This window comes from Stegostoma tigrinum, chromosome 25 (genome assembly GCF_030684315.1).
Source record: "Stegostoma tigrinum isolate sSteTig4 chromosome 25, sSteTig4.hap1, whole genome shotgun sequence".
Lineage (NCBI taxonomy): Eukaryota > Metazoa > Chordata > Chondrichthyes > Orectolobiformes > Stegostomatidae > Stegostoma > Stegostoma tigrinum.
This window is the reverse complement of record NC_081378.1, coordinates 49,329,709-49,347,954: the sequence shown is the minus strand read 5'-3', so window position 1 is coordinate 49,347,954 and position 18,246 is coordinate 49,329,709. Positions and strand designations below refer to the sequence as shown.

Here is an 18,246-nt window from a genome sequence, read left to right as displayed (position 1 = left end):
CAGGGGATCTCTCTCCCACTGCAACTCTCTTGTCATCTCTTCGGCCTTGAAACTGCTCGACCATGTCCTGAAGCAAACCAGGTACCACAGCCACATCACCTTCCTCAGCACCTGCCTATGGAACCGGATCATCCCCAATGGACTACAGTACAAACGGTCAGTCCTCAGCAAGGGGCTCACCTTTGTCCCCCTCCACCCACATATCAACTAATACCAGTCACGTCTGGACATCGAGCAGTTTTTCTGCCACCTCCGCCTCTCCTCTATCCACCTTCGATCGGCCTCCCCCCCTCACTATTTATTTCAGAATCCTCTCCCCAGCCCCTTTTCTGATGAAGAGTCTAGGCCTGAAACATCAGCTTTCCTGCTCCTAAGGTGCTGCTTGGCCTGCTGTGTTCATCCAGCGCCACACTTTGTTATCTCGGATTCTCCAGCATCTGCAGTTCCCATTATCCCATCGGACATAATGGCTTTGGAACACTGTGAATAACTTAATTTCCAAATCCAGTCACAAACCATCCAGGTATGAGCTGAGATAGTAGGGACTGCAGATGCTGGAGAATCTGAGATAACACAGTGTGGAGCTGGATGAACACAGCAGTCCAGGCAGCATCTTAAGAGCAGGAAAGCTGATGTTTCTGCTCGGTTCAGCTTTCCTGCTCGTCTGACGCTGCTTGGCCTGCAGTGTTCATCCAGCTCTTCGCCTTGTTACCTCAGGGAAGGCCTGTGTGTGTTTACCAGGGTAGGGAGGAAGCCATTGAACACAATATTTTTGGACTTTGGCTTAAAGACGAACAATTCCAGCCATAATATCTGAGCCATAAACCTCCAGTTGTTAATCTTAAATCTGAGGCAGATACATTTTTGTTAAGCAAGAGGTATTAAGGGGTAGGGGCCAAAGGGATGTAAATAGAATTAGGCCACAGGTCTCACTGAGTGGCAGAACAGACTCAAGGGACTGAATGGCCTACTCCTATTCCTATGTTCCATAAACTTGCTCTGATCATAAGTGAGTAGCTGGGTGGTTGATGAGAGGTGATTACGATGATGAGCCCATTTATGTTTTCTTCTCCTCAGGCCACAGAACAGAAGGAGGAGGTCCCTGAGCAAATACACTGTTTTCCTTCTGCCTTTGTCTGTCTGTCTCCCTCCTTCCTCTCTCTCTCTCTCTCTCTCCATCACACAATTTTGAGGCCTGCCTGGCGCTGTTTGACCTCCCATGTGCCACAGGGATTGTTTTAAGAATCAGTACCATCAGTCTGGTAGACAAGATAACAACCATCCATCAGCATTGTGTTGATGCAGGGTCCATCTTGCCCCTGCCTTAAACCACCCAATCTGCAATTTCCATCTCCCACTGCCTTTTACTGACCTCATCAAGTATTTTAATCCATCCTCCTACCTTTGTAACTTAAGCGTGTGCTTCTGTGGGCTCATGATTGTATGCGTGTTTGAAATACAGATTGCTTTCATTGTTTTTTGTGTGTAGGCTACCTGGTATAATGCTAACTGGGCACAGCATTTAAACGTGCACTAAATTGGCAAATCATATCTTTAAAAAGCCACTTTTGCAGTCAGCTGAAGAGTGGGGAAGCATTTTACACCAGCTCATCTGATTGAAACCCTCACTGTATTGTGGAGAATCATTAATGTATTTGGTATTACAGACTCTTTTTCTGAATCAGTGCCAGTCCTCCTGGGCACCCCCCAGGCACTGGTGTGGGAAGATCCCTTTTGAGACAACGCTGTGTTCCTCTGCATTAATAGGCACCGCCTATTCCAGCATTACACCCCGACACCCACTTCAGTTACCTAATCGTTCCCGGAGGGGTGGGGTGGCGGGGGGAGGGGTGGGGGGGCGGAAATCATCATTTCAGTTTTATTTCCTGTCCCCATGTGAGATGTTTGATCGTAATACAAAAATCTTTGGTGCCCAACAGAGCTGAGGGTTAAGTAAGGTTCCTGATGTTTTACTTGAAGTAGTCAAACTGAAGTCATAAACCAATCTCTACACCTCTTCCACCCCCCAGCAAATTCAAATCAATGGAAACTCTGACACTGTCTTGGCAAGTGAGCGTTAAAACGATAGGGATTTTAATGGCATTAGGGTAAGCTGTGATAAATATAATGACTGCTCTGCTCTGTCTCTAAGTCAATGTTACCCTCCTGAGTATGCACAATGAGTTACAAGTTGCCTGGCATAGAGGGTGATCAGGATGATCAGGGCGAGGCATTGCCAATCCCGAGTCTGGTACCAACCAGCATCTCCGGCAACTGAGAAAAGAGTTTCAGCTTTTGGGAGTTAGCATCTCTCTGCCTCTGAAACCACTGAGTTCCTCTGGCCTCATGTGTGGACCTAAACCCGTTTATCCTCCCCACCACCCCCCACCCCCCAACCCCCAACAACTCTCCAGACACTAATCTCTTGAATTGCCTTCCTAACCCTAACATTTCAGCACCTCCTTGCTCCTTCTATGATGTTCCTTAAAACTTCCCTCTTTGGTCAAGTTTTTGATCACCTGACCTAAAGTCTCCTCCTTTGGATCACAGTCAATTTTCAAAGTGAATGTGGAGCATCTTGGGGCATTTCCCTACCTTAGACATGCTATATAAATGCATGTTGTCGTTGTTGCTGTCCTTGATGACCTCTGTGGAGGCAGCTCCTTCATTGCTCCCCAGTTGTGAGTTTCTCACCAATGAGTACAATGATCTGTCCTTGGCTGGGAGGTAGACCATTGTGATTCTGCAGTCCCTGAACACGAAAGAGCGTGGTGGAAAGGCAGAGGGAGAGAGTAAGGAAGTGAAGCTGGGGCCTCATCTGCTGAAGGCACAGTCATGTTTGGGGGGGGTCTCAGAGAGAGGAGAGAGATAGCCAGACCTCGGAGAGGTTTCACCATTGAGAATAGAGAATTTTAAACTCAAAAATTTCGAACTAACAGATAGTGAGCACAGGGGCAACGCATGTCATTCAGAGGAGCTTTGGTTTATAGAATGGTCAAAAACCAATAAATATAGAACTCAAACTGACATCATAGAAATGAAGGCTTGGAGTACACAAGACACAGGCGATAGTTACCGTGTACTGGACACAGGCATCAACAAACAGTACAGGCCCACCTCAGGGAGAAATATCGCCTTATTCCTTTCCCAGATTGGAGGCCAAACGATCATCTCATGAATCTGCTGGAATTTCTGAATCTTGTCCAACCATTTCACTTTGCCTTCAAGGTCACCTGACACACACACAACACAAGAAACGTCCATCAAGCAAGGCACGTCCACATCCAAATAGTTTCTCGGGTGCCCCGGGTCTGCTCTCTTTTCTCTTCCCGATTTGCTAAGTGGGCTGAACGGCCTGAATTTCACTCCCTCGGGAGTTGGGGGGGTGGGGGTGTGCCTGGCTATACCACTAGTCAGCTGCTTCAGGAGCAAAGTGTGGCAAAGGCACTTGGCGTGGAAAGATTTAACTTGGGAGGTTTTGGAATCGCTCCACCATCTGGTATTCAAAGGGCTTCCCTTCGAAGGGGTTGGTGGTTTCTAGGTGGCCGTGGTAAATTGTAGTTGTGATTAGTTGTTAGTTCGACAGTCTACAGCCATGTTGCGCAGGTCTTCCACGCAAGAGTTAACTGCCTTTCGCCTGGTGTGAACCAGATGTTACCCTACTATCATTCAACCTTGTTAATCAGCTACGCACCCAACTCATCTGTACATCCCTTGCCATCAGGGATTATAAAATGTAGCAGTGGCAACAGATCTACCCAAAGAAGATCCTGGCACCATCACCGGTGCCAGTTCCGGTCACTACTGACACCCGAAAGGGTCGGAGGAGAATGGGGCTGAGATCAGGAACGAGGGGCTGCCGACCCTCCCGCGTTTCCCTGAGGTCTCGAGCAGCTGGAGATCAGCCTCTGGGGCTGACAGGCAGCCCCAGGGAAAGGAAGAAATAAAGCAGACAAAATGAAATTTTCCTTCACTGGAGGCGAGGCGTCGGGAGCAGGAACTGGGGACAGCTGTTTTGGAGTTGCAGTCCAGAGCAGTCAGTCAGATGATGGAGAGTTGGTTTCCCCATGGCTAAAAGAGGTTAGGCAGCACCCGGACAGGAGAGATAGTAGGAACTGCAGATGCTGGAGAATCCGAGATAACAAAGTGTGGGGCTGGATGAGCACAGCAGGCCAAGCAGCATCAGAGGAGCACAAAAGCTTCTAAGATGCTGCTTGGCCTGCTGTGTTCATCCAGCCCCACACTTTGTTATCTCGGATTCTCCAGTATCTGCAGTTCCCATTATCTCTGAGCACCAGGATAGGGATGGGTCAGGGGACCAAGACGGGGGTTGTTTGGGGTCATGTGATGTGATCCCCGGCTAGTGTTGGCAACCCCATGTAGTCAGCATAACAAAGTGTCGAGCTGGATGAACACAGCAGGCCAAGCAGCATCTCAGGAGCACAAAAGCTGACGTTTTGGGTCAGCATGGCTCCTCACTGGGAGGGCGTTTAATCATCCGTGTGTGGGCTGGGGTTGGCAGGAATGGGGGGTAGAGAAATGGTGTTGCGGTCCTGCATACATTGCTGTATCCTGATTTTTCATTCATTAATGCTGCCCTTGAACCTCACTTACCCCTTTTTAAAACTGGTTCTACCAGAATGGGGAATTGGCCAGAAATGGAGCTGTACCATTTCAGCAACATTCCCCCCCTCCCATCCACTTTACCTCCCAAAGAAAACTCTGAAAAGTGAGGCTTCTAAAGTTGCTCTAGCAGAAAATGTTACTTTGTAAACAGGAACCTACTCTGAAATGGAACTCTCATCTACTGTACCATTAGGGAGTCTGTTCCATTGACTGATCACTCACTCACTGAATCAATTTTTGAGAATGGCCTAGTTGTATTATCGCTCGATTGTTATTCCAGAGACCCAGGGAATGTTCCAGGATGGCAGAATCTGGATTCAATGAAAAATCTGGAATTCAGAGTCTAATGATGACCAATTGTCAATTGTCGGGAAATACCCATGTGGTCCTTCAGGGATGGAAATCTGCCATCTTTACTTGGTTTGGCCTACATGTGACTCTAGACCCACAGCAATGTGGTTGACTCTTACCTGCCCTCTGGGCAATTAGGGATGGGCAAGGCTCATGAATTGAAAAAAATGATTAGGTCTGGAGTCATCCTCCATTTCACGCATCACATTACTTAGTCCTTAGATTTCAGGCAACAAGCAATCGTTATCTAACCTATAGTGAACTGATGTCCCTTCTCTCTTAAAGGTGTTGGTAAAGCTGAGCTTTTGAAGAATCAAAGTGCTCACAGATCTCCCTTTGTAACAAAGCTGGCAGCAATAAGTGAATGATATCACAGTGTGAAGCTGGAGGAACACAGCAGGCCAGGCAGTATCAGAGGAATGGAAAAGCTGACGTTTCAGGTCAGGACCCTTCTTCAGAAATGGCCCTGTTTGCTTCCTGGCCTGCTGTGTCCCTCCAGCTCCACGCTATGTCATGTCTGACCCCAACATCAGCAGTTCTTGCTGTCTCTGAGGAGTAAGTGAGTGTGGCCCCCCGCCTCCGATGGAGAATTTCAATTTGTACCGTGCGGCGTGGTTGGTGATAATGTACTCACAGATGGAACTGTCCACTTGTCTGATGATTGCTTGGATTCTCTGTTTCTCCTCTGTCTCCGTGCTTCTCTTCCAGAGGTTCCTCAGGAGTAAGGGGTACCTGGTCAGCCTCTGCAGGGGCGACACCAGCAAATCGGACAAGTGCAGTCGCTTGCACTGTTCGTTCTGTTCACACCACTGCCCCCATGCAAACAAAACAGAGGGAGGTTTCTGAAGGAACAACGCAGTGTGACGACAGACGTTACGTTATAAAAGAAGCAAACAATGCGTTACATGGCATTCACATGCCACCAGGTCATAGCCCGACAGGTTTATTTCAAATTCAAGCTTTGGGAGCGCTGCCCCTTCGTGAGGTGAAGTGAAGAAAAGCAGATAGGCACAGAAAAATCAAAAGATCATGTGGGGTGTCAAACAACAAGCCTCTGCAGGTGATCAAAAGTGTCAGATGGTGTGAGTAAAGTGTCAACAGCTGAACAGTAAGTGAAGGGAATGACCTACAATCCAATTAATTGAGGCAGAGAAGTAATATTTTGTAATTATCTCTCTGCCTCAATTGAGGCATTCCCCCCCTTGTTGACACTTTACTCACACCGTCTGACACTTCTGGTCACCTGCAGAGACTTACTATTCAACACTCCACTTACATCATTTGTACAATCCTTTGATCTCTCTGCCAATAGATTCTGTGCCTGTTTGCTTGTCTTCACTTCACCTGATAAAGAGGCAGCATTCCCAGAAAAAAACCTGTTGGATTATGACCTGATCTTGTGTGACCTCTGACCTCGTCCACCCCAGTCCAGCACCAGCACCTCCACATCATTACATGGGAGTGTTCCTGTTTAATCTCTATATTTGTTACAAGAGCAAGTCAGTCACTGGGAATTCTGTGCTCACACACCTCCTGGCTCCCCAAAGCTTGGTCCACCATCTATAAGGTACAAGTCAGGAGTGTGACGGGATACTCCCCACTTGCCTGGATGAGTGCAGCCCGAACAACACTCAAGAAGCTTGACACCATTCAGGACAAAGCAGCTGCTTGATTGGCCCCACATCCACAAACATTAACTCCCTCCACCACTGACGCTCAGTAGCAGCAGTGTGTACTGTCTACAAGATGCACTGCAGAAATTCCCCACAGATCCTCAGATGTACCTTCCAAACCCAAGACCACTTCCATGTAGAAGGACAAGGACAGCAGGTACATGGGAAAACCACCCCTGCCAGCTCCCCTCCAAACCACTCACCATCCCGACTTGGAAATATATCATTGTTCCTCTAGAGTCGCTGGGTCAAACTCACTGATTCCAAAGGGCTGAGAGCCCGTTCTGAGCGTGGTGAAAGACCTGTAACAAGCTACTGTGTGGGGATAGCAGGTCTCATTCCTTTCAGTGACATGACTGACCCACCAGTTGGCTTTTTATGACTTTCGTGGTCAATTTTACTAAGTCCCAAATTGAAATCCTCGCATTTTGATGCTGGGATTTACACTGACTTTCTCTGAATTAACAGCATGCATTTCAGTAAGATAACCACAACTCTAACGTGTTTCCATCAACAATAGGTGGGATAAGGAATATAATTATCTCAAAGTTGCCATCCAAGTGGATAAGGTTGTTAAGAAAGCATATGGTGTTTTGGCTTTCATTAACAGGGGGATCGAGGTTAAGAGCCGTGAGGTTACGCTGCAGCTCTACAAAACCCTGGTGAGACCACACTTGGAATATTGTGTCCAGTTCTGGTCACCCTATTATAGGAAAGATGTGGAGGCTTTGGAGAGGGTGCAAAGGAGGTTTACCAGGATGCTGCCTGGACTGGAGGGCTTGTCTTACGAAGAGAGGTTGACTGAGCTCGGACTTTTCTCTCTGGAGAGAAGGAGGAAGAGAGGTGACCTGATTGAGGTGTACAAGGTAATGAGAGGCATGGATAGAGTCGATAGCTAGAGACTTTTCCCCAGGGCAGGATTGACTGCCACGAGAGGTCATAGTTTTAAGGTGTTAGGAGGAAGGTATAAAGGAGACGTCAGGAGGAGGTTCTTCACCTGGAGAGTTGTGAGCACATGGAATAGTTTACCAGTGGTAGTCGTGGAAGCAGAGTCATTAGTGACATTTAAGCGACTGCTGAACATGCACATGGACAGCAGTGAATTGAGGGGAATGTAGGTTAGGTTATTTTAATTTTGGATTAGGATTATTCCACGGCACAACATCGTGGGCCAAAGAGCCTGTACTGTGCTGTACTTTTCTATGTTCTATATCATCGATTATATTTGTGAAATTCATGTCTCCATTCCTCGGCCAGGTTTCTCATTTTATTTGATTCTCCCCACTCTCAGACAGCACATTCCTGACCCGGATCATTTGTCTTCAAGTCATCTCTGGTTCTTTTGCCATTCACCCTGACATTTGTGAGTGACTGTGGAAAGGCAGAAATTATTGTATCCCTCCCACAACTCAAAGACACTTCCCAGAAATATGCAGAGTCCACCCCTGAGAACGGGACTGGCTCAATAAGCAGGGCGAATAGATTTAATGTAAGGGCTAGGAGGCTCAAAGGGTTAAACGAAGATTTTGTTTTGTGCAGAAGGTGGTGGTCAATTGCAACTCACTGCCTGAATGGATGGTATAGGCTCTAATCATCCCAATCTTTAAGAAATATTTAGATGAACACTCAAAAAATGCCGCGGCAGGCAAGGAAATATAGGATTCAAATAGGAGGTGTTTGATGACCAACAAAGACAAGATAGACCAAAGGACCTCTCTCCATGCTGCAAATACTGTACGGGTCAGGCCCAGGTTGGTTCATAGAGACGGGATCCCTTTTGTTGAAAATGAACCCAGTGGGAGATTTAAACCGATCCACCGTATCTCTTCTTTTCAACTCATGAATGATACAATCAAAAGGATTGTGCATCTTGACACGGGGAGGGGGGGGGATTTGATCTCACAAATGATCCAGTACCATCACCATACCCTTTGGGAGGTAGAGTTTAGTGAACCAGAATAGGTGTCATACTTTGAGAAAGATTCCAAAGTCTTCCCTCATCTTCAGGTTATTGAGGTAGAGATTGGCCGAAGCATAATTCAGGCAATACTTCTGATGACTGCAGCACACACCCTCCTGAAACTGATGGAAAACATTCACACTTCAGAAAAGGATTGTCTTCATTGCACTTTGTAAACATTTGGAAGAATTGATGAAATCGGAATAAAATACACCACTGGTTCTCTGCACCAGTTACAGAATCCCTACAATGTGGAAGCAGGCCATTCCGCCTGTTGAGTCTCAAGAGCATCCCAGCCTATCCCTGTAACCCTGCATTTCCCATGGCTAACCTACCTAGCCGGCACATTATGGGCAATTTTGCATGGCCAATTCACCTAACCTGCACATCTTTGGACTGTGGGAGAAAACTCACACATATACAGGGAGAGTACAGTCACCTGGGGATGGAATTGAACCTGGGTCCCTCGCACGGTGCAACAGCCGTGCTAATCACTGAGCCGCTGTATTGCCCATATTTTAATGATGGAAGGTGAACAATGTTGTGTAGAATAAGTTCAGGGTGGCCAAATGGTCTACTCCTACCCTAGATCTTCTCAGCCAATTGCAAACTGCTTCAGCACCAATGCTTCCTGGTCAGTCAGGTTGTGGGATTGGAGAGGCTTGGTGACATTTGGAGCGGTCAGATCATGAAGGAGTTTGAAAAGAATGTTGACTAATACCAGAAAATGATCCTCGGGTCCGTTCCCAGCTAATCCTTGTGAAAGTCTCAAACTGAGACCAATTGCTTAGCCAGATATCTGGCTCTCAGCGTTTTTGGCACTGCTCTGACAACTAACCAGTAGAGACTAGGTGGGCTGAATAGTTACTTCCTTCACTGTAACTTCAACAGTTGTAACAGCAGAGTGCAGATACATTGCCCAGATAATGTACTGTTTAAAGAAGAACTGGAGCTCTCTCCTCCGTCTCCACCGATATTTATCCCTCAAACAATAACAGCAGAACAGACATTATCACATTGTCTTTTTGGAATATTGCTGTGTGAAAAAGGGCTAAAGAGTATTTCAATGGGGATCATTTTGAGAGGCAGTGTGAACTGGATTTCCATTGTGATCACTGGGATTGTCCCGACTGATGTGTTGCCAATTTGGAATCGTCCATCTGACAGGATCACCTGAATTAAACACAAGAGAAAGGTCATCCCAGTTCTCCCTGACCTCCCTGTCACATTGGCTCATTTCAACCAGGTGGCATTAAGGGAACTCTGATTGGGATTTCTGGAGCACTGGGAGAAGCAAAACCCTTGTTCATTGGTCATCAGAGTGACCTTTCATGGTGTAGAGACTTGGAGATCACATTAAGGTGGACATCTGAACCCCAGTGTTATATAGATCAGGGAAGAGTGGGTGAGAAGCTGTGATCCAGCATTTGATCAAGGTCCATTCTATCTACAATCAGTGGATTACACTCAATCCCATTAAAAATCCTATCTGGAATATATTTATTGGCAAATACCTTTGACAATACAGCAAGGAGTGACGATAATGTCCAACAGCTCTCTATCGCATCCAGGAGACTGGTCAGAAAATCAAAGCTCACCTATCATGACCAGAAAATACACAAGCGTACATTACAAATGTGAGGGACGTTGCACAGTAATGCATTTTTTTAAAGCTCTGTTTAAAATTTAAACTGCACAAACCATTTTCGGACCATGAGCACCATTAAGGAGTCACAGCAGCCCCTGTATAATTCAGCGTCAATGATTGAAGGCTCAGAATGCACAAGTGTATAACTCACAGAGGGTCCACTCAATGATCACTTGCATCTATAAATGTGGAGAAAGAGTTTTCACTAATGGCCTTCAGGGGAGGCCATGGCACTGGGCGAGATCATGTCCAGCCTCACACCAACACAGTCGATCTTAAGTGACCCAGGAAGCCACTCCGAAGCAGCCAGTCACTCTTTTTCCTTTCTCCCATCCTCATTTCTGAGGATTGGAACTCCATGGGGTTGCTCCTCAGTTGCAGACACAGCACTGCAATGGTTTTCTATTGACAGCTGACTCTCCCACTCTTACTGCCAGTCTTTGGGGATTATATTAGCCCTTCTTAACAAACCACTACCCATCACCTTTTCAGGGCAACTAAGCTTCAACAATAAATGTCAACCTTGCTAAGGATGCCCACACCTTGAAATCCAGGGGCAGGAATGACTGCTCCACCATTCAATAGGATCATGTCTGGTCATCTACCTTAACACCATACTGCCATTGTCTCCCCATTCCTCTCTCCCCGACATGCCCTGGCCTCTGCAGCCTTCTGTGGTAGAGAATTTCACGGGTTGCACTAGCCTCTGCGTGAAGAAATGTTTCCTCATCTCAGTCCTAATGATCTACCCTGTATCCAGAGACTATTTCCCTGGTTCTAGACTCCCTGACCCAGAGGAAACATCTTCCAGTCTGTCTAGTAATTTACTGCCACTTGTATTTTTACAAACAAATACTGTGAAAAGTCTTTTTAAGCTACCATACTCCAGTGCCATTTAACAGACATTACGTATTAAAAATGAAGAAAACAAAATTAAGAATAAGCCCGTCTTTGTTCAATTCAGAAATCCTGGGCTCCCAAGGCTAAGGGAAAGACGCCACTGCAGAAAAGCTGGCATTGAAGCCGCTGAAAGTCATCAGAGTCCGGATTCAGCTCATCGACTAAGCTGGCCATCATGCCATTGGGCCCACCCAGCACAAGGCCACAATGGCCGTGAGAAACAGGCCTGGACCACAACGGCTTCATTGGCACAGCAACTCTAGAAGCCTCCTTCCTCCATTGAAGCCATCAAAAGGGATGTCGAACCAGAAGCAGGATTCAGAGAGATTATGGGAAACCTGGTCCATGAGGTGGATTTCGCTGCTGTCTTTAAGCAAAGGGGGAGGGAAAGCTGGAGGGACTTGGGGTGGAAAGGATTGGGGGGGGTGGGGTCTGAGGTGCAGCTGCCAATAACAGGAGAAAGGAATGGGTAGGACAGGTAAGAAATGTAATGTTGACAGCAGCCAGCACAGTGCCTCATCAGGCAAGATCTCACTTCATGACAACAGCCCCATGTCAACATCCTTCCAAAGATATTGGGACAGTTTCAACCAACAGCTGAAGTGTGCACCCATTTAAATGAAAGTATTTTAGGGTCTGATTGAGGTGACCAGTCCCATCCGTTCTGCCTGCGGGTCTTCTAACTAACATCTCAACGACTGTGCATATTGCCTGTGTATTTATTCCTGGTTTAATACTGCCTCACATCCCTTGTGCCCCAGTTACCTTCGACAATTCGCTAAGGTTCGCAAACAGTCTCCAAGGGTCAATGTCTACAAGCCATCCTTCGCTCTGTACGTGTCTCAGTGTGTTCAGGAAAACCTTTAAAATAAAAACAAAACACGAGAAAGCTCCAGAAACCAGAATGTCAATGCCCACACGTTCACCAAAAGAATGGCTCTCCTTTCCTACTTATCAATCTACTGTTCGATGTACGATTGACTCAAAGAGGACCTATTCCAGAGCACCCTGCCTGTCCTACACCTAAACTACACAATCAGTCATTATTTCAAATATAGAACTGGAGTACTGTCAAGAAAAGTCACATTTTATCAGAGCTTTTCATCTTGCACAGGAATACCAATTCAAGGAAATTACCAACATTTCTACTGTATGAGAGGAGAGTGCTGATTGATTTCCAAGCTGATTCTGATTGGTAGAGGCATTGCCACAGAGAACAGTTATTAGTGACTGAGAGTTAACTGCTGCGCTTTGTTTCAATTTCGAACTAGGCGAGTTATCTCTGATAGATTAAGCCATGAGACCAACTCTAAAATTTATATACCACATTATTCACTCTGTAATGTGATATGAATTTCAGTGTTGATTTGATGCTAGGTATATCAGGCGTACATCGCAAACAGATTGTATCAAACAGCATGTCCCTTCACTGTTCACAACATGTCAGCTGCTGATCATACTCATCCATTCTGCAGTTGCAAAACATGCAAAATGTTGTCCAACGTTAGAACTGATTGTGAAATTGGGCAACATTTGCTGGATAACAAAGTGTGGAGCTGGATGAGCTCTCTGATAAAGGGTCTAGGCCCGAAACGTCAGCTTTTGTGCTCCTGAGATGCTGCTTGGCCTGCTGTGTTCATCCAGCTCCACACTTTGTTATGTTCGATTCTCCAGCATCTGCAGTTCCCATTATCACTGATACAACATTTGCCGGATACGTTTGATTGTGCAAAGAAGTATCTTGACTCCCAATTTTGAACTGTCAGTCAGGTTCGCAATATGGTGCATTCGCATATGTTGGAAGATATTTGCAGTAATACACAGGACCTACTGCTGTGCGGACAGAAATAATTTTGTGAATGCCAGTTTCAACTCACTTGTGACATTCATCCAATGATTCATGCCTTAGGACAATGCCCTGACCAGTTAGAGTCAATCTGCCTGGTTTGAAAACTAACAAAGCTTGGCAGTTGACTGTCAATCGCCATCAGCTGTTACATTCTTCATAGCAATCCTTCTACAAACCAGAATCTACTTGCTAAACAATCAGCACTCTCCTCTCGTCCAGTAGAAATGTTGGTTTTCTCTTTTTTTTTTGCTATTCTTGTAAATTGTCCTGATGAGGGAAAGATGAAAAGTTTCAATAAAATGTATCTTTCTTCAACAATATGTGACTTCTCACACTTTGTAACCTGAAGGCACATTTTTGGAGTTATTTTGGAGAGCACAGCAACGCTGATTAAACCGCTCAAAGACAGAACCCATTAAACTGCTGTCAGTGTTTGAAATACAAGGAAGAACCGCATTAACTCCAGCAAAGAGGACCATCATTTGAAACTATAGTAGGAACTGCAGGTACTGGAGAATCTGAAATAACAAGGTGTAGAGCTGGATGAACACAGCAGGCTAAGCAGCATCCATCATGAGGTGGATGAACGGTCTACGCCCAAAATGTCAGCCTTCCTGCTCCTCTGATGCTGCTTGGCCTGCTGTGTTCATCCAGCTTTACACCTTGTTATCTCATTGTATCAGCTGCCCAGGAGAATGTGGCTATAACTGGTGGTGCCCCTGGGTTCTGGTAATGAAACCTGGGGAGACCAGCCCCAATGTGAAGCTGCTACTTACCCCTCCTTTAACGTCAATGTTGGCCTGTTCACATTGACCTCTCACTGTCTACATCTGAATGCGCTAGGAGTGAGAGAGACAGGGTAGTTGTCATGAGGGACTTCAACTTTCTAAATATTGACTGGGAACACTATAGTATGAGCACTATAGATGGGTCAGTTTTTGTCCAGTGTTTGCAGGAGGGCTTCCTGACACAGTATGTAGATAGGCCAACAAGGGGCGAAGCCACATTAGATTTGGTACTGAGTAATGAGCCTGGCCAAGCGTTAGATTTGGAAGTAGGTGAGCACTTTGGCGATAGCGATCACAATTCTGTTATGTTTACTTTAGTGATGGAAAGGGATAGGTGTATACCAGTGGGCAAGAGTTATAGCTGTGCCAGAGGATAGACGGCAGTGCATTGGAGCCACTGTGGTCATAAATGGAGAGGAAGAGGGAAATCTGGGGGAGGGGTAATGGGAAACTGGAGGACGGATAATGGGAAACTGGGTGCGGAGTAATGGGAAACTGGGGGAGGGGTAATAGTAAACAGGGGGAGAGGCAATGGGAAACTTGGGAAGGGGCAGTGGGGAATCTGGGGAAGGGAAATGGGAATCTTGGGTATGGGCCATGGGAATCTGGGGGAGATGCATTAATAAACTGTAAAGGGAAAGTGGGGTAAGTAGGATCAGTTTAAAAGAGGCAAGATGCCCAGGGGAATTCTTTGAACCGGTAAGCATTAGGACAGGGGAATGACTTCACATTTCAGTACCAAGGCTCTGTGAATATTTAATGCCTCGATCCTCTCCTTTCATTGCCAGCTGCACCCAATATTCCTGCCATCCACTGATCTGTTCACTGTGCATTGGGCTGTTCCCACTAACACTGGGAATGGTGCAGATTGAAGCAATAGGGAAGATTAGTACTCCCACCTCCTCCATCACCAATAACTTGTCACTGAAATAGTTGCATTCACTGGTGAAGATCTCCCACATAGCTTCCTGCAGCTTCTTATCCTTCTGCTCTGGTTTGGTGTCGGGCTTCAACTCCCGGATCTTTGTTACACATGTCCAGCTTTTATCCTGCAACGAGGACAATGAAATTCAGGTCATTGTGCGGCCCACCAACCAGCATCTCCACTATCCCCCCTCCCCCTCCAAGGCTCTCTGTCACTGTTACTGGAGGGGGCTAAGGAAGGTGGGTGCGGTGTCAGTGTGAAATGACTTCGCACGTATTCTCCCCTCAATATTTACAATCAAAAGCCTCAAAGGTCGAGAGGCTCCGAGTCTCTGCAAGTTGCAGTGTATTTCATGCCATGTTTGGTTCTCACCATCAGCAGTAGATTTACCGGCACCACCTGGTCGTGGGGTAACAGGAATTTAACAGGATTATTGAAGCATTGATGATCGAGCTCTGAGATACAGACAAATCTGCAATGGCCAAGTGCATAGATAAGAGAAGGTTAATAAGACCATAAGAAATTGGAACGGGAGTAGGCCATTCAGCCCCTCATACCTGTTCTGCCATTCAATAGGCTCATGGCTGATCCGTCATTCCTCACATCCACTTTCCTGCCCTTTCCCTGATTCCCTGACTGATCAAGAATCTATCTGTCACAGCCTTAAATACACACAAGGACTCTGCCCCCATCACTCTCTGTGGCAAGAAATTCCAGAGACACTTGGCCCTCTGAGAGAAGAAATTCCTCCTCATCTCAGTCTCAAATGGGTGCCCCTTTGTTCTGAAACTGTGCCCTCTAGTTCTAGACTCTTCCATGAGGGGAAACATCCTCTCAGCACTGGCTCTGTCAAGCCCCTAAAAAAGCCCATATGTTTCAATGAGATTGCCTCTCATTCTTCTAAGTTCCAGCAAATAGAGAGCTAACCTGTTTAGTCTTTGCTCAAAAGATAATGCCTCCATATCTATGATCATCTTAGTGAATAAAAACTGAAAGAACTCTGGATGCTGTAAAAAGTTCTGAGGAAAGGTCACTCGACCAAAAACATTAACTCTGATTTATCTCCACTGATGCTGCCAGAATTGCTGAGCTTTTCCAGCAATTTCTGTTTTTGCATCATCTTCGTGAAGCTTCTCCGAACTGCCCCAATGATATGATATCTTTCCTTAAATAAGGGGACGGAAACAGCTCGGAGTGTCCCAGATGTGGTCTCCCCAGCTCCTTGTACAGATACACTAAGACTTCCCTACTCTTATACTCCAACCCCCTAGAAATAAGGGCCAACATTCCAGTAGCCTTCCTGATTAAAAGGTGTCGAGCTGGACGAACACGGCAGGCCAAGCAGCATCATAGGAGCAGGAAGGCTGACATTTCGGGCCTTTACCTGTCTTCAGAATCTACTATCTCTGAAACAGCCTTCCTGATTACCTGCTTTCCCTATGTGCTGGCTTTCTGCATATTGTGCACAGGTCTCCTAAGTCCCTTTGTGTTTCAACTTTCTGCAGTTTTTCTCCATTTAAATAATATTCTGTTCTTTGTTCTCCCTTCCAAAATAAACAACTTCATATTTTCTCATATTACACTCCATCTGCCAACTCATTGCCTGTCTATTCAACTTCCCGCAATTTGCCTTTCTACCTTTTTTTATGTCATCTGCAAATTTGGCTACACTTCCTTCCTCCATATCATTAATATATCTTGTAAATAGTTGTGGTCCCTGAAATAACTCCACAGAGGCCGGTATCCTGTCACCAAGTCCCCCTTTAATTCCATGTGGAGAGTCCTCGACACTGCTCCAGCTCCCTCAGAGCCAGCTCTCAGCGTGAACAGAGCCCCTGACACTCCTGCTTATATCTGTCAGCCAGGGCTCCCTGATTAGAAGAGATTAACAACCCCAGTCAGGGAACTCATATACTATGAGGTCCACTTGCTTGCAATCACTATATCCCTCCCGCTCTGGGCCTGAGGGCATAGTTCAGTTCTTCGTTGTGTAGCTCCTCCTGAGGCATTTTAGCACTGGGTCAGGTGTCTCCAGCATGCCTCTGATACGGGCAGTGTGTAACACACAGTAGTTCACCTCCTGCACCTGGAGCATTTCGGAAGAAATTCATTCTCCTCTTCAGGTGGCAAAGGCATTGAAGTGACAACATCTGCTGTGTCCATCTCATATTCCGAGTTATCTTCAACGCTTGACGAAGAGGGAGAACCCACAAGACATCAAGGCAGTTGAGGAACTGGGCACATTTTCTCCTGTACTGTTTGCAAGTTTGCAGCTTTCCTCGTTCAAGTTTGCTCATTCAGGACCATTACACCCAACCTGAACTTTATCCGTCACTGGGCCTGATTTTGCCTGTCGCCCATGCAGGGCCACCGCTGTGGTTCTTACACCAAACATCATCCCCTGAGATAAAGTCTCTCTTGTTTAGAGGAGTCTTGCGTCCAGCATTGCCGTTCCTGATGCCATTTTGCCCTCTTTCCCCAGGTCTGGGAAGATCAGATTTAACCTGGTGTGGGCTCATCTCCCGTTCAGCATCTCTGCTGGAACTATTCTCGTAGTTGCATGGGGAGTGGTCTGATAATCCAATAGGAATCGGGACAGTTTGGTATTGAGTGAAGCTGTAGGCTGCTTCTTTAAGCCTGCTTTCAAAGTTTGGACTGCTCTTTCCACCAGACCATTGCACGATAGAGCTGTCCTTATATGACAAATGCCATTCGACTTTAGGAAATACTTAAATTCCCTGATGGTAAATGCTGGCCCGTTGTTTATGACCAACTCTTCCAGGGGGACATGCATTGCAAAAGATGCTCACAGCTTTTCTATCATTGTTCCCATGTTTGATAAATGAAAATCCATTTTGAGTGGGGGTTGACAATGACGAAGAACATTGAGCCCATGAAAGAACCTACATAGTCAACATGAAACTGAGTCCAGGGTCTACCCAGCCATCCCATGAACATGTGGGAGAGGCTGGCAATATTTTCTCTCCTTATTGGTTTTCTGGGCACTCCCTCACCAATGCTGCTATATCTGCATCCAGTCCTGGCCACCCGACACAACTTCAAGCCAACATCTTCACTTTGGAAACCCCTGGATGACCCTGATGGAACTCAGCCAGTGTGTGGCAGCGACCTTTGCCAGGGACAATTACTCTTGCTCCCCAAATTGATATGCCATCTTTGGGTTGCCACTGAATTAACTCCGCACAGCTGGTAACCCATCGCCAAGTCACCCTTTGTTTACACATGGAGAGCCCTAGACACTGATCCAGCTCCATCAGAGCCAGAGATAATGGGAACTGCAGATGCTGGAGAATCTGAGATAACAAAGTGTGGAGCTGGATGAACACAGCAGGCCACGCAGCATCTCAGGAGCACAAAAGCTGACCTTTCGGGCCTAGGCGCTTTATCAGAAAAGAGGGAGGGGGAGAGGATTCTGAAATTAATAGGGAGAGAGGGGAAGGCGGATCAAAGATGGAGAGAGGATACCTGTATGTCTCCTCTCCACCTATCTTCTTCTCTATCAATC

The 18,246-nt window shown here is 46.3% G+C and overlaps 1 protein-coding gene across 4 annotated transcripts in view; it reads right to left on the bottom strand.

The window, feature by feature from the left end:
* Positions 1-18,246, bottom strand: part of plekhg7 (pleckstrin homology domain containing, family G (with RhoGef domain) member 7) — an 88,403-nt gene that overhangs the window by 15,296 nt on the left and 54,861 nt on the right. For 3 of the 4 annotated variants that reach the window (XM_048554279.1, XM_059654805.1, XM_048554278.2), the window contains exons 7-12: positions 14,695-14,844; positions 11,924-12,019; positions 10,125-10,208; positions 8,622-8,732; positions 5,612-5,819; positions 3,118-3,233 (exon numbers count right to left, since the gene is read on the bottom strand). In XM_048554279.1, coding sequence (XP_048410236.1) covers positions 3,118-3,233; positions 5,612-5,819; positions 8,622-8,732; positions 10,125-10,208; positions 11,924-12,019; positions 14,695-14,844 — 765 coding nt within the window. The remainder of the gene's footprint in view (positions 1-3,117; positions 3,234-5,611; positions 5,820-8,621; positions 8,733-10,124; positions 10,209-11,923; positions 12,020-14,694; positions 14,845-18,246) is intronic. The other variant, XM_059654804.1, reaches the window with a different exon arrangement.